Source organism: Hyperolius riggenbachi, chromosome 7 (genome assembly GCF_040937935.1).
Source record: "Hyperolius riggenbachi isolate aHypRig1 chromosome 7, aHypRig1.pri, whole genome shotgun sequence".
NCBI classification, from domain to species: Eukaryota; Metazoa; Chordata; class Amphibia; order Anura; family Hyperoliidae; genus Hyperolius; species Hyperolius riggenbachi.
The window spans coordinates 236,821,696-236,839,107 of NC_090652.1; the positions used below are offsets into that span (position 1 = coordinate 236,821,696).

At 43.8% G+C, this 17,412-nt stretch overlaps 1 protein-coding gene across 1 annotated transcript in view; it reads right to left on the reverse strand.

Annotated features, from left to right (window-relative positions):
• Positions 1 to 17,412, reverse strand: part of DNAJC10 (DnaJ heat shock protein family (Hsp40) member C10) — a 107,963-nt gene that overhangs the window by 13,847 nt on the left and 76,704 nt on the right. The window contains exons 20-22 of the mRNA XM_068245414.1: positions 13,599 to 13,746; positions 9,474 to 9,596; positions 6,957 to 7,064 (exon numbers count right to left, since the gene is read on the reverse strand). Of these exons, the coding sequence (XP_068101515.1) occupies positions 6,957 to 7,064; positions 9,474 to 9,596; positions 13,599 to 13,746 (379 nt within the window). The remainder of the gene's footprint in view (positions 1 to 6,956; positions 7,065 to 9,473; positions 9,597 to 13,598; positions 13,747 to 17,412) is intronic.

The following is a 17,412-nucleotide window of genomic DNA, read 5'->3' on the forward strand; positions in this document are numbered from 1 at the left end:
CATGGCTTCCGAGCATGGACAGCTCTCTTTAACTCACACCACAGATTTTCAATTATATTCAGGTCTGGGGACTGAGATGGCCATTTCAGAATGTTGTGCTTGCTCCCCTGCATGAATGCCTTAGTGGATTTTGAGCAGTGTTTAGGGTAGTTGTCTTCAGCTTTGTCACTGATTCCTAGACATTGGTCTCCAGAATCTGCTGATACTGAGTGGAATCCATGCGTCCCTCAACTTTGACAAGATTCCCAGTCCCTGCACTGGCCACACAGCCCCACAGCATGTTGGAAACACCACCATATTTTACTGTAGGCAGCAGGTGTTTTTCTTGGATCGCTATGTTGTTTTTCCTCCATGCATAACGCTCCTTGTTATGCCCAAATAACTCAATTTTAGTTTCATCAGTCCACATCACCTTATTCCAAAATTAAGCTGGCTACCTCAGGCTCTGTTTGTGCTGTGGGCGGAGAACGATGCACAGTGACTCCATCTGCAGCAAGATTATGTTGTAGGTCTTTGGTGCTGGTCTGTGGGCTGACTAACTGTTCTCACCATTCGTCGCTTCTGTTTATCCGAGATTTTTCTTGGTCTGCCACTTTGAACCTTAACTTAAACTGTTTCCACAGTTAGGAACATATTGAGGAAATGGAAGACCACAGGGTCAGACAGCTGAAATCTCTGAGACAGCTTTCTGTATCCTTCTCCTAAACCATGATGGTGAACAATCTTTGTCTTCAGGTCATTTGAGAGTTGTTTTGAGACCCCCATGTTGCCATTTTTCAGAGAGAATTAAAAGAGGAGGGAAACGTACAATTGACCCCCTTAAATACTCTTTCTCATAATTGGATTCACCTGTGTATGTAGGTCAAAGGTCACTGAGCTTAAAGGCAATTTGAGTTCAAATAATTAGTTCTAAAGGTTTTAGAATCAATAACATAACAACAGTGCCCAAATTTATGCACTTGTCTAATTTTATTTAAATAATTATTGCACACTTTCTGTAAATCCAATAAACGTCATTTCACTTCTCAAATATCACTGTCTCCTATATAATATATTAGCTGATGGCCTGGCGTTGCCCGGGTATGTATTTGGCTGGTGTTGGCTCCGCCCACTTTTTCTAACCCTAACACACAATTACTCAATGACCAAGTCTGTGAGCTTTGGCATCAATCATTTGTATATTCCCATAGAAATCAGATAGGCTGTTTGTGGCTCCACCCCTCTCCAGCATTTGAACCCCAGTCACCCAATGACCAACTGTAGCAGGTTTAAGGCATCTGCTATTAACATTGTAAAAATGGCAGCAATTTAAATATTTCCCTTGAAAATCAACAAGTGAATTTTAATTGGCTATTATACTCTTCACCCACTTCCCTGAATATTAATCGCAGTCACCCAGTGACCTTCTGGGCAAAGTTTGAGAACCCTGCCATTAACAGTGTAAGAAGGCCTGCAGTATATATTTTCCCAGTGAAATTTGTTTTTGGCTCTGCCCGCTTTTTGTAACCTGGACGCACAGTAACTCAATGACCAAGTTTGTGAGCTTTGCGGTTCTTGGCATCAATAATTTGTATTTTCCCAGTAAAAAAACAAAACAAATCTGATTGGCTGCTTGTGGCTCCACCCCATTTTCTGAATTTGAACTCAAGTGACCCAATAACCAACTGTACCAGGTTTGAGGCTTGTGCCATTAACAGTGCAAGAATAGCAGCAAACTAAATATTCCCCTTGAAAACCAACAGCTGAATTTTGATTGGCTTTTTTAGGCTTCACCCACTTTTCTGAATATTAATCCCAGCCACCCAGTGACCAACTGTGCAAAGTTTGAGAACACTACCATTAACAATGAAGAAGGGCTGCAGTTTACATTTTCCCAGGGAAACCTGTTTTTGATTCCACTCAGTTATTGTAACCTTAACCATTTGGCAACCTCTGCCACACTTATCTACGCCCCTTTAAAATTCACCTGAGTCACAGGGGCGTAGATAAGCAGCTCCTGTTTATTTTGCAACTGTGTGCGATTGCGCACCGATCGCATGCAGGCGCGTACGTGTCGGGCACCCGCTGATCCGTGATTGGTTGATGTGAACATGTGTTCACAAAATCAATCAAAGTGCTTACAAGTTTGAATGGGCACTGCCAAAGCCAATGGCAGTGCTCATTCATTCATAATGTGTGTAAACATCAGTCACTATGCCGTTACAGTTAAGCTCAACACACACCATACAATCTTGGTTGTACAGATTTACCAAATCTATGTAGTATAAGGGCCAACAGATTGAAAATACCTTGAATGATTGATTGGATAAGCTCTTATACTACATGAAAGTAGTAACATTGAACAACCAAGATTGTATGGTGTGTGTTGAGCCTTCCTGAGATCATGCGTGAGAGGATCTCAGATAACTAACACAGCATTAGTGACTGATCAGCATCAGTGAGTTTTTTTTTTTTTTTTATAAACTATACCCCCATTAAGCCTATTAACTCTTGCCTCCCTGAAATGTGAAAATTGCTGTGTTTTTTAGGTGAAAAACCCTGTGGTTGAGAAGTGGTTAACACACAGTAACTCAATGACCAAGTTTGTAAGCTTTCGGGTTCCTGGCATCAATATTGTGTGAGTGGAAGCAGTTTATCCAGCAAAGAAGTCTGATTGGCTGTTTGTGCCTCAGCCCCTTTAGTGAATTTGAACCTCAGTCACTTAATGACTGACAGTAGCAGGTTTGAGGCCTCTGCCATTATCAGTGTAAGAATGGCAGCAGTTTCAATATTCGCCTTGAAAATCAATAGGTGAATTTTGATTGGCTGTTGTATGCTTCACCTGCTTTTATGAATATTAATCGCTGTCACCCAGTGACCAACTGTGTCAAGTTTGAGAACCCTGCCATTAACAGTGTAAGAATGGCCTGCAGTTTATATTTTTACATGTAAAAATTGGCTCTGCCCCCTGTTTGTAACCTTGACATATAGTCACTCAATTACCAAGTTTATGAGCTTTGGAGCCCTTGGCATCAATAAGTTTTTACATTTTTCCGTTGAAATTAAACAAATCTGATTGGCTGTTTGTGGCCCGCCCCCTTTACAGAATGTACACCCCAGTCTGTCAGTGACTGACTGTACCAGATTTGAAGCCTCTGCCAGAAACAGTGTAAAAATGGTAACAATGTAAACATTCCCCTTGAAAATCAATAGGTGAATTTTGATTGGCTGTTGTAGTCTCCACCCAGTTTCCTGAATATTAATCCCAATCATCCAGTGACCAACTGTGTCAAGTTTGGGAACCTTGCCAATGACAGAATGGCTAAAATCAATCTAACAAATCTGATTGGCTCTTTGTGGCTCTACCCACTTTAGTGAATTTGGACGCCAGTCACCCAATGACTGACTGGCCTGCTGCACACCGAGCGGTTTTTAAAGGGTTCCACAAACCACTTCCGCCTGTGAAAACGCTTGGCTAATGTATTTCAATGGGATGGTGCACACCAGAGGTTTGAGGTTTTTAGCAAACCGCAAACGTGGGTCCTGGAGCACTTTTGCGGTTTGCAGAAGCATTTCTGTCTCAATGTAAAGTATAGGAAAAGCTCAAACTGCTCTGAAAAACGCTACATCAGAGCTGTTTTCAAGGCGTTTTTGTTACATTAGCTGTTCAGTAACAGCTTCACTGTAACAATATTTGTAATCTGCTACACAAAAACGCTCCAAAAAACGCTAGGCATGTTTAGAAAACGTCTCTAAACATGCCTAGAATGGCTCAGAAATCTGCTTCAAAAACCTCTAGCGTTTTGCAGATCTGCTAGCGGTTTTATCAGGTTTGAGGCCTCTCGCATTAACAGTGTAAGAATGGTAGCAATGTAAATCAATAGGTGAATTTTGATTGTCTGTTGTATGCTCCTCCCACTTTCTAAATATTAATCTTCGTGACTCAGTGGCCAACCATGCCATTAACAGTGTAAGAATGGTTGCAGTTTATATTTTCCCATGTAAAAAATGTAGTTGTTGGCACCGCCCACTTTTTCTAACCTTGACATACAGTCACTCAATTATCAAGTTTATGAGCTTAGGGTCTTTGGTTTCGATAATTTGTATATTCCCATTGAAATTAAGCAAATTTGATTGACTGTTTGTGGCTCCACCCCCTTTCTGAATTTGAACCCCAGTCACCCAGTGACCAACTGTAGCAGGTTTGAGGCATCTGCTATTAACAGTGTAAGAATGGCAGCAATTTAAATATTCCCATGAAAATCAACAGGTGAATTTTGATTTGCTGTTGTAGGCTCCACCTATTTTCCTAAACATTAATCCCAGTCACCCAGTGTCCAACTGTGCAAAGTTTGTGTAAGAATGGCTGCAGTTTATATTTGACCAGTGAAATGTGGTTTTGGCTCCGCCCACTTTTTGTAACCATGACACAGTCACTCAATGACCAAGTTTATGATCTTTCAGGTTCCTGGCATCAAAAATGTGTGAATGGAAGCAGTTTATTCACCCAGGAAATCTGATTGGCTGTTTGTGGCTCCGCCCCTTTTTGGCAAATTTGAAAACCAGTCACCCAATGACTGACTGGTGCAAGTTTGAAGCCTCTGCCATAAACAGTGTAAGAATGGCAGCAGTTTCAGACCAAGTGTGCCAAGCTTGAAAGCCCTGCGATTAACAGTGTAAGAATGGCTGCAGTTTACATTTTCCTATTTAAAATTAATGGCTGAAATTCGATTTGCTGTTTTATGCTCCGCCCACTTTCCCTGAATTAGTACCCTTGGTCACCAAGTGACCAACTGTGCCAAGTGTGGGGACTCTGGCTTGATTACTGTGAGAATGGCAGCCTTTTACATTTTTTCCATTAAAATGAATTAGTGGAATCTGATTTGCTGTTTGTAACTCCGCCTAGGTGGACAGGGGGGACGCGAGACCCCCATAACATATTATCCCAGGTAGTAAGGGATATACCAAGTTTCGTTCAAATCGGTCAAGGCGTTTTCGCGTGATCGCGGCACATACATACATAGACACATACATCCGATCTTATATATATATATATATATATATATATATATATATATATATATATATATATATATATCTATATATATATATATATATATATATATATATATATATATACATACATATATATATATATATATATATATATATATATATATATATATATATATATATATATATATATCTTTAGCTGACATTTTTTATCGTAACAACCTACGATTTATACAGGAAAATCATGACGATTAACAAGGTTACCCAAACTTTCGCATCCCACTGTATATAACACTAATCCTCCTCTATTTTATGCCTAACCCTAGCCACCCCCCACCCTCCTAACACTAATCCTCCACAATTTATACCTAACAGTAATGTAAAACAGCACTAATAGTGGCTATAACAGTAAATTTGGGCGCTAAAGTAACTCAAGATAATAGCAGGCGGCCATTATTTTAAAATATAGTGGGCGGTTCCGGTGCCCACTATTTCATTGGGGACTAAGACACCCAAATTTACTGCTCTATCCAATATTAGCGACATTATACATGGGTGCCTATGGCGGCGCCAAAATTTATCAGCACATACTGTACCAAAATTTATGCGACCCCTCTCAGCAGCTCTTGTCACCTCAAAAACACAGATCTGAGGTAACACAGTACTGCTGCGAGAGAGGCACAGCCAGGGAGAGGCCACACGTGTCTGCGGAAAACACCGGCGTTTTCCCGTGGATGATTTTTCATATCCCTTATGTGATTTCGTACTCAGGTCACCCACAATAGTCTGCTGGCACCTGCTAGCAGTCTATGGGAATCATACACCTGTTGTGATTTTATGCGGCGGGAATAATTTTTTTAAGCTAGCGAATCGCAGGCGGAAAATGACCGAAGGTGAGCATCACCACTGAAAAGCATTATATGCAATTTTGCATTGTGCGAAATCGCACACCCTTTTCGTGGTAATTGCAGGTCACTGCAGAGCTGATCTGGTTCAGGGACCACATGGTCCCTTGCACCAATCGGTGTTACGGTGGGCATGTGCGATCGGCTTTCTTCTTGAATGTAGGTCCTACAGCCTTGTAGCTAGAGTGGCTAATTTTTCAGCACATAGCTCCTAGGTCCTGGTGGCATAATTAAAAGGGAATAAATATGGCAGCCTTCATATGCATCTCACTTCAGGTTCTCTTTAAAGCGGTACTAAACACTGACATAATATTCAATAAAAATGTGTTTACCTACTTTTTATATCCCATACAGTTATCATATTTGCTTTTGTGCATAAGTATTACATAAGTACCCAAAGTACAGTTTTATTTCATCTGAAAGCTGCCATTGCATTTTATTCATAACTGGTGTATTTATATTGTAATGTACCCAGTAAAGATTTCTAGGCAGTGTTTCAGTTCAGATAATGTTATCACCAGTTCAGATGCAGATCTCCCTACAGGGAGCTTGCTATTGAAAAGTCCAACGATTTAACCCTTTGAATGCTGTTCTGCTAAAAAAAATGAAAAAAAAATGTGGTAGTATATTACATGCTGTAAATAATCTTTTATGCTGGGAATACACAGGTCGTTTTTTCCACTCGATTCTCAGATTAATTTTGCCGCTCGATTCTCCACTCGATTCTCTTATCTTTCGCTCGTTTTTCTTATCTTTTTCCATTCAACTCTATCAGGAATCCAGCGGAAAAACGATCGAAACGTCGGGAATGATCTATCTAGTCATCTATCTGCCGCAAAAATGACCCATGTATTCCCAGCAATAGAGCAAAGAGGAGATGCTGGGTTTTATACCTATATATATATATATATATATATATATATATGGAGTGTCTAATAATTAAAATGTTAGTGCAGTCAAAAATCCTGCTGCAGAAAGAAAACATATTATAATAAAACGCATGGGAAAAGCTATGAAACAAAAAGTAAGTTACTAGAATTAAATCATTGATTTATTTACCTTCTTCTGTGATCTTTGGTGACTCTTTATATAGCTTATCCTTGTGGTTACTACCTTTGCTATTTCTTTGGCATCTCTGCTATCCACAAGTTCACCTTGAGTATCCTTCTGCAAAACAAGATTTTTTTTAATGCAAACAGAGTCAAACATAAATGAAAGAAAACAGACCCTACCTTATATTTTAGCAGTTAAGAGAGTATTCTGCACTGGGAATTATTAGAGATTATTCTGCACAGGGGCGTAGCAATAGGGGGTGCAGAGGTAGCGAACCCATCGGGGCCAGAGGGGCCCCATAAGGCCCACCCTCATCTAGTATTAGCTCTCCATTGGTCCTGTGCTCATAATAATCACTTCTGTAGATACTTTGAATAGTAGTAATCATCAACCTCCCTGGCGGTAAGCCCGACCTCAGGTCGGGCTATGCCACGCAGGAGGATTTCTCAGGCCCTGCTGGGCAGATTTGCATCATTTTTTTTTGGTACACGCAGCTAGCACTTTGCTAGCTGCGTGTACTTCCCGATAGCCGCCGCACCGCGCCCCCCCCCCCCCCTGCGCAGTTTGGCCTTTCAGCGCCAGGCAGCGCTGAGGGGTGGATCGGGACTCTCATAGCGATGGGGGAAGCCAAACAGGAAATCCCGTTCTGAACGGGATTTCCTGTTTGCGCTGATTGCCAGAGGCGATCGGAGGGGGTGGGGGGATGCCGCTGCACAGCGTCTATCATGTAGCTAGCGCTAGGCTAGCTACATGATTAACAAGAAAAAAACAAAAATGCTGTGCGGCCCCCTGGCGATTTTAATAGACCGCCAGGGAGGTTAACAAGCCGTTCCCCATCCCCTGCTTGCACATATGACGCTGTAGTTGCCATTGGCAGGTTTTGTTAAGCTGTATCAATTGTTATGTATAGAGTGTTTGGGGGGCCCAATGTAAAACTTGCATCAGGGCCCACAGCTCCTTAGCTACACCACTGACTGTAATCATAAAATAGGTTTCTATCAGCTTTGGTAAAGTGAAATTACATTTTTGATTTAAAACAAATTAAAAGTATCAGTAAAGTAGAAATTAGAGGGATGGGTGGAGAAGAGCTAGAATAGGTCTTTATTTAAAGTGAAACTCCTCTCTTGTGTGAAATATCAATTAAAAAAGAAAAAGAAATATCTCAGTGCTAATGCAACCTTGTATTGTTATATTACTTATTCTGTAGTATTTATATAAACATATTACACAGCACTATACAGAGTGCACAGAGCCATCAATCAATTTACATTGCCATATAAAATAATAAAAAGTGTTTTGAAGAAAAAAAAAGGATTTATATTTCATGGCCCTATCTTTTATTCAAATAATGAGATCAGACAAAAGCTGTTTGGGTATTTCCTGTCATACTTGCTGCAATGTGCATAAATCCAGGAGCATGCACACCATCTAGTGGCCATTGCACACAAATGCATTCTATAGAATAATATCAAGAAGTTTTAAATCAGGCTGATACCATTTATTGGCTAACTACAAATGAATAAGAATAAACAAGCTTTCGGCCTTGCAGCCTTCGTCAGGTTTACATCCTGTTAGTTTGCAAGCTGGTGGTACAGACAGCTTATATACATGCAACATCAAAAGGGAAAACAGATATTTTTTTCAAGCATAAATACGTCATTAAGATGCCTTAATACAAACAGACCATCTAAATGGGGTAAGATAAGGATCCTTGTTTACTCCATTGCTCACAGACCTTGTCTTTAGGACTGACCCAGAGGTATCGTAAATTCCTAGTTCACAAGCTCAGCTAGAGTGGCTGAGACAGTTCATATATCATCAATCTCATACCAATATAGAAAGTTGTTGTCCTTATTCAAACCCTTCTGCACAGCTTTGAACCAATTTATAAATTTTGTTTCTGCTATTAATCGGTCATTTGACGTTTTGAAGCCGCCCTTCAGGGCAGTGACACGAAGATCATCCATGCTGTGTCCGTTGGACCGAAAGTGTGTAATGATACCAAATCTGGACTCCCAGTTGCTACACACTTTCGGTCCAACGGAAAAACAAGTCCAGTCCATGAAGACCCCACCTCACGAGTTAAAACACTTATCGAATCTGCTGCTAACTTATTGTTGACTTATACCATAGGATACTTTCAGAAGTCGTGTGTAGTCCTGCCTCATTGGGTTAAAGCTGTTTTGGTGGCACAAAGGTGACCTACACAATTTTAGGCAGGTTGTCTTAATGTTTTGGCTGATCTATGTATACATTGCAATTATATTATTAAACATTCATGCACTCCTTTACGTCTTTACTTCTGTCTGTGAAAGAGACAGATCGGGGAAGTAGGTGATCTGAGTGAGGAAGTGGAAACTAGGTGTGTCCATGAACAAATAACCCAGAGCTGTAAATTAAAATGGTCACTAAATGGTGTACTGCTGACAACACTAAATGAAAGAATATTTGTAATCTTTTAGAATGTCAAAGGTTTAAATCACTTTTTAGAGTGTTTTTATACATGTTCCAATTATTTTTTACCTTTTTTGAGCCAGTATATGGAAACAATTTCACAGTAGGATAAGCTCTGATGCCTGCTTTTTGACAGGTGTATCCGTGCTCTTGGCAGTCCACTTTTCCAGCCTTTACTTTCCCTTTAAGAAGCTGTAGATGACAAAAAATAGGATGAACATGATATACGTATTAAGGTCCAAAAAATGTATCAGGAATGAAGATGGCAGAGGAGTAGGCCTATACTCAAGAGTGTGATAACAGGTATTGTACAAATCATGCCACAACTAACTACAGCCAAATGACGGACACAACAAAAATAAATAAGTAACGAAAACTTACAACCTGATATATTTGAATAGTATTAAACTTTCTTCTCATATTAACCTGCTCTTCAATTGTATATAGCAATAAAGTAACGATGCAGATCTTAACACTCAACTCCACTCTCCTATTCTTCAGTATTTGAGGGGACCTATTCAACATTAAATACTTGAAGCCCAGTGCCATAAGTGGCAGATGAGAGAGACAGCACCTATCAGCCATTAACTCAATTTCCATAAATTAATTTTCTTTTTGGGGACCCTACAGCCACCATGCTTACTGAACATCTGTACTGAAATTCTGTGGCAGAACTTAATGATAGTGCTCACGCTGCTGTGTAGATGTACTCACCTCTGCAGTCCAGATCAGAGTTTGCACACTGGTGAGTGAGTGTGAGAACCAACTTTCTGTCTCCTTAATATGTTACAAGTTCTACAAACTTTTAAGCTGTGCACACATCCTGACTTTCCCTCATATTTCTTACCCAGCAAAGCAGCACCATACTGCTTGCATTGTCATATTTTTTTTTTATTAAGAAAACTGCTATTAAACTACAAACACTGGTGTGTATGAAGAGCTCATCTATGTACAGATTGTTAGGAGCTTGTTTGTTACCTCTTCGGTGGAGTGCGGGCAGGCCACCGCTTCCGCGTCAGACGCGGTTGTGGATACCACCGCAACCTCTCAGTCTTTGTCCGCAGGTGGTGCAGGTCTCCCCGGGACGCATTTGGGCAGAGTAGCGCACGCAAGCGCCGGGAGACAGGACCTTTATGCTTTGCGCAGGCGAGTCAGCTGACCTGCCGGTCAGCTGACAGTGCTGGGCGGACATCCGCTCCTGATTGGTTGATATTCGCCGGGTGGAGTTGGAGAGTATCTGCCGGTATTTAAGTCTTGTTCTGTCACTCGTTCTTTGTCTGCTTTCACTGATACTTTGCGGTTAAGCTCTCAGACCTTAGTTAGTTCCGAGTGTGTTTGATCCAGCAGGACCCCGGGGATTCACACAAAGCTCAGGAAATTGATAGTACTTAAATAGTAGTATTCAATACCATTGTATTACTGTGTATGACTATTTGCCTGTATCTTGACTCTGCTTCCTGCCTCTTGATTCTGTACCTTACCTGTCTGATTGTTGCCGACCTCGACTACGATATCGCCTCCTGATTCTGTACTTCTGCCCATCTTATCGGTTACCGACTCCGGCCTGTTTCTCACTACGCTACTGTCTGACGATTTTGTGCTGCCTCTGACCGATCCGTTACCGACTTTGCCTGTACGACCTCTCTACTAGTGATAGTCCCTACAGTCAAGGGCTATCACATAGGAGTACTCCTGCATTACTGTGCACAGAAACACATGTGATCACACTCTAATTAAAGTACAGACATTTCGCTAGTGAGCCGTTACTGATCATTACACAGATTCAGTGAACCAGGCTTTCTTCTTCACACTGTCATTCCATCTGCCATGCTATCCTGCCTGTGGTGAAAGCCACTTTCTCTCTGTTAAATAAAGCCTACATGTACATACACAATAGATGAACATTGGCTGATGTGGCCCTTCAGTATGCAGGTGCAGTACAGCCACTCATACACGACAGGGAGTGCAGCTACAAGAACATATTCAACAAGCTCATGTCAGATATGTTCAGAGGGTCCGTATGTGGCAATGGCGGGGTAGAGGAGATGGGAATCTAGTAGAGCTGCACGATTTTAGGAAAAAATTGAAATTGCGATTTTTCTTTCAGAAATTGCGATTTCGATTTTTTCACGATTTTTTTTTTTTTTAAACAAGGAGACCCCTGATGAGGAGCAGGCAGGTGTAATGACACACACCTCCTGCTGGCAGGACATCGGCCACACACACACAAACCTCGAGCATCTCCAGCAGCTTCTCCCGGTTGTAGATGGTGCCGATCTCCTGTCCCAGCATGCAGTCCAGCAGGCGGCTCACCGGGTAGGCAATGGGGAAGGTGACAATCATGAAGAAGCGGGTGAGGAAGAGCGTGTTGGCCTCTACTGCCAGGCCATGGTGGGAGCACAATCTCTCTCAGCACCACGATGCCCATGGTGGAGGTGGCCACAGCAGCCAGCCCGGAGCCGATCAGCTCGTCCAGCAGGGTGGTGAGCGTAGTGTTGACCAGCAGCAGGGAGCACAGCAGGCGGCGCACAGATTTGATCTTGGCGGCGTACTTCCTCTCCCGGTCCGTGCCACACCGCTGCACCACCCGTAGCTCCATGAGGTCCAGCGCCATCAGCCCCCAGGTTCAGGCCGCTGAAGATGCTGAACAGGGCGAGAAGCACCACGATGACGATCGCCTGCAGCCAGATCGGCATGAGAAGCTTTTGCTCCTCCAGGACCCGCAGGCGGCCATCAGGGCCCGGGTGCAGAGCCCAGGGCCCCGGCGGGAGCACAGAGCATAGACCCGCGAGTGATGGGTCTTCCGCAGGGGCAGCACTTCCAGGTGGAGCAGAGTGGCCGTGCCCGCCGCCTCCTCGCTCACGTTCAGCCTGGTGTGGTTTCACGTCAGGCCCTGAGTGCTCACCCCGCAGTGGCGGTTGTCCTGTCCTGGCCGCCCAGTCCCGCCTAAGTGAAGGCCAGCAGCTAGGCGCTGTCGGCTTGCAGGTTGATGCCATAGAAGCGGAGCTGCAGCTAGCTGCCCTCCGTCACCTCCAGCTCCCCGTCCACTGACAGCTCGGTGCGTCGGTACTGCCCTCCAGCCGGAAGCCGGGGATGAACGGAGAATCCTGGGAATCCGTCTGCAAAGCGCACAGCGCGTGTAAAAGGTGCAACGTCCACAAAGCGGACGGGCGCCGGAAAACCGAGATTCTCAAGATACTGACGATCAGAAGATCGTCTTCTAATGAATCGCGGTTTCGATTAAAATCCGAGAAACCGTGCACCCCTAGAATCTAGTGTGTGTACAGGTGTTCCCCGATGTCACATAAAGATCCAGCATGCCAGAACTTGGATGACAGCGATGCTGATGCCCCATACCACTGTCCTGCCTCTCATCCTGCTTGCTGGAAGCTGACCATATCCTAACCAAGCTGTTGTCTCTCCTCTCTTCCCCATAGAAACAGACGCGCACCTCAGCGGTAGCCAGAGGATAGGTCTGCACAGGGCACTTACTCCACAGCATTGCTTAAAGGATCAAGCTCGACCCTGACAGGTGACACCAATTGACTGTGTGTACCTAGCTTTATTTCTACATAGGGAGTCTAGAAACTTCATGCTGTAACATTTAGTGTAGTATAAGTGTTATCAGGTCAACAGACTAGGAGGCAAATCTGATACCATACAGGTGGGAGGTGGGACATAAGAGACAGGATGCAGCCTCCATTAATCCTGGGATTTGAAGTCTAAACAGTCACAGACAACGATTCCTTTCTGTTCTGCGTGCATAAACAGTTTTAATAATGACACATCTTATCTATTTTTTTTTTTAAATACTGTGGACCTGTATTGAGCTGGGAGATGTAAACATTATAAAAGCTACAAATTGATCTGTGGCTTGTGATCTTCAGAAGTGGACTTGCCCTAAAGCCCAACTGTGTTACGTCTGTCTGCGACCCTATTCAGGTGCCATACCCTCCCCCTTTCCTTCATTCTCGAACTGAGTAATTTCATTGTTGCCTCTGTTCCGAATGGAAATATTCAATCATTTCCTGTCTCAAGAGGCCAGCAAAAGTCCCCAACAAAGAGTGTAAGCTTTTAAAGAGGAATAAAAAAAAAAAAAAAAACAACCCTTGTTTATGTGAACCTATTTGCATTAATAAGGGGATAATCAGAGGGAAGGGATGATACTGCTAGTATACAAAGATTAATGCTTACCCTTGCTGCAAATTCATACTCTGGAGCAAAGCTTCTACATGGTCCACACCAAGGAGCATAGAAGTCTACAATCCAGTTATCTTTTCCACCGAGCACTTTCTCTTCAAACATTTCAGATGTGAGGTCAATAGCGATTTTAGGTATGTACCTGTATAGAAAATTCCATGTGAATACACAATTTCTTAGGATTCCTACAGTGCCACTAAGAGATCTTTAGTTTTTAAGATCCCGGATTAGTAATGTGAAGGTGACTTTAGTAGGAATGTCTATGCTGTTTCACTACAAGGCATTGGCTGCCCTGATGAGGTATTTAAGGGGTGATCTTTGGGGGGCTCATTTGTCCTGAGGAAGCGCTCGTTAGAGGAGTGCGAAACAGCTGTCGACTTTCTTGTGCATGCTTGTCCCCCTCTCGCTCACCTAGCAACTGTAGCTGTAGCTACTAATTTTAAAACTTTTTCAAATAAAGGCTTTTTTATGCTGGATGTGCCCACCGCTTTCAACTTTAAATTACTTGGACAAGGCATTGGCTGCCCTGAGACCTGTTCCTGAGATGTTACAAACAGAAGGTTTTATCCTTAAAGAGAACCCGAGGTGTGTTTAAAGAATGTTATCTGCATACAGAGGCTGGATCTGCCTATACAGCCCAGCCTCTGTTGCTATCCCAAACCCCACTAAGGTCCCCCTGCACTCTGCAATCCCTCATAAATCACAGCTATGCTGTGAGGCTGTGTTTACATCTGTAGTGTCAGTCTCAGCTGCTCCCCCGCCTCCTGCATAGCTCCGGTCCCTGCCCCGTCCCTTCCCTCCAATCAGCAGGGAGGGAAGGGATGCAGGCGTGGACTGGAGTTCTGCAGGAGGCGGGGAGAGCAGCAGACTGACACTATAGAGATAAACACAGCCAGCTCTGACAAGCAGTTTGTCAGCAGCGTGCCTGTGATTTATGAGGGATTGCAGAGTGCAGGGGGACCTTAGGGGGGTTTGGGATAGCAACAGAGGCTGGGCTATATAGGCAGATCCAGCCTCTGTATGCAGATAATATTCTTCAAACCCACCTCGGGTTCTCTTTAAAGGCTCGTACACACACCGTACTAAAGGCAACAACGGGTCCGACGTCACCTCCCGCCGGGCGGGTTTTCAGCAGACAGTACAGCGTGTGTACAGTCTGTCGGCGGACTGATAAGGCTGTTTCTGTTTCTGAACGATCCGCCCGGCACATCGTTCAGAATCAGCTTTATCAGTCCGCCGAAAGACTGTACACACGCTGTACTGTCTGCTGAAAACCTGCCCAGCGGGAGGTGGCGACGGACCTGTCGTTCCCTTTAGTATGGCGTGTGTACGAGCCTTAAAGGGAAGGTTCAGGGACAGTTGGTAAAAAATAAAAATCCGAATCCACTTACCTGGGGCTTCCTCCAGCCCGTGGCAGGCAGGAGGTGCCCTCGGCGCCGCTCCGCAGGCTCCCGGTGGTCTCCGGTGGCCTACCCGACCTGGCCAGGCCGGGCCTCTTCTGCGCTCCATTGTGCGTTCCACGCCGGCGCGCTGACGTCATCGGACGTCCTCCGGGCTGTACTGCGCAGGCTCAGTAGTTCTGAGCCTGCGCAGTACAGCCTGGAGGACGTCCGATGACGTCAGCGCGCCGGCATGGAACGCACAATGGAGCGCAGAAGAGGCCCGACCTGGCCGCCGGCCTGGCCAGGTCGGGTCGGCCACCGGAGACCACCGGGAGCCTGCGGAGCGGCGCCGAGGGCACCTCCTGCCTGCCACGGGCTGGAGGAAGCCCCAGGTAAGTGGATTCAGATTTTTATTTTTTATCAACTGTCCCTGAACCTTCCCTTTAAAGCTGATCTGAACTCAGAACTCCCACTCTGCACTAAAAAGATAAGCAACAACATAATAACATTTAAAGAAAAAAATGTCTGTTACAGCTGATACAAATCCTGCAAAACAATCTGCAGTGTGTCTACTTCCTGATTTCATGGAAGCAGACATATTGTTAACATCCTGTGTTTACTGATTAGCTGCTCTGTCATGGCAGACAGCTGACACAGCAGAGGGATCAAATTACAGTTGTGAGGGGAATTAGAGATGCTAAACTCTCTAAATACATACAGGGTGCATTTCACTATGCTTTTCTTCTGCCCTGTGCAAGAGTTCAGGTCTACTTTAACTGGGGCTTCCTAAATCCCCATGTAGTCCGTGGGCTTCCTCACTGCATCTTGTCCTGTCCGTTTTCCAGCAGTCAACTCCAGTAAAGTCACGGACGGAGCCAACTGGAGACCGCTGCTCATGCGCTGACTTGGCCACCACAGGAGTGTTCTGTCCCGGCACAGTTACATGCCTTAACTAATTGTGCAGGTGCAGAACACTCCAGGCCATGAAAGTGCAAACCAAGGAGGTGTGCACATGTGCAGTGGTCCCTGACTACTGGGGCAGACTGTAGGAACACAAACGGGAGAGGACGCACACCAAAGGAGGCCACGGACTACAGAGGGCGGGAGGAAGCCACAGGTAAGTATACATCCTTATGTTTTTAATGTCTCAGGCTTACTTTAAAAGCACTAGTTCTGACTCATTTTTATAATAAGATGTTTATTTTTTGAAAAACTGCAATAAAAACATATATTAAGGAGAGTGAGACCTTTGACATTGAAATGTAGTAAACACACAACAATCTAAAGACGGAAGATGGAAAAAGGCTGTACAAACTCGCCATACAACTCTATAAAAACACTGAACTTTCACACGCAAATTTTAAGCAGTTAATTTGCCATTTAAAAGCCACATATTACCCAGATAAAAGGAAAGGACTAGTGGGCAGTAAAACCTTTATCAAACCAAAGTAATCCTAGAGAGTCAAAATATCCTTGTTGTGAAGGCGCAACCTCCCTGCAGGTTAACCTTCAGTATGTACAAATGCAAGGTTTTCCTTGTTAGATACAATCATTCATGATAGAAACATTTTTGTTTTCCAACCCAGGCATTCAGCACATGCAACTCTTCCTCTGGACGGACCTCCAGTGGTAGAAGAAAGAATTACAACCTAGCCATTCAGCACATGTAATTCAGAGTAGGAATTACAATCAGTGATGGGATAGTGTACTGGTTAAGGGCTCTGCCTCTGACACAAGAGACCTGGGTTCAAATCCTGGCTCTTGCTGTTCAGTAAGCCAGCACCTAATTGTAGTGGCTGCAGCTCTGCTGCATTGAGTCCGCCAGGAGAAAAGCACAATATACATATTCTGTGTCTTGTCTTGTTGGCTGGGTTGAAGAATAATGTGTAAAAAAACTTTTTTCTTCTCATTTAGTATGTCAGAATCCATGGAATAGCAGTAAAGGAACTGCCTGTGATACACAAGGTCATGAGTCAGATTCTGGGTATTTCTAATTTAGCTGCTTAGTCAATTACATATTTCTCACACAACAATTACAAAGAACACACTGCCGAAGCCCTGTGTGCAGCAATGGCTGCAGCTTGTCTGGTAGAGAGAGAAAGAGGCAAACCAATTGGGGAGGGGACACCCATGCTTTCTGATGGAGAAAAATTGTCAGATGATGTAAATTAGAGGCTGACAAATAGAAAACTGCTAGCAAAATGAAGTCTTCCTTAGTGTCTACATGTTAGAAGGGCCAGCAGAATTTTTTTATTTTTTTTTACTAAAAGAGAAACCGTAACCAAGAATTGAACTTCATCCCAATCGGTAGCCGATACCCCATTTCCCATTAGAAATTTTTTTTTCTTTCCACAAATGGATCATCAGGGAGCTCTGTGTGGCTGATATTGAGGTGAAACCCCTTCCACAGTGAGTTTCCTGTCTGT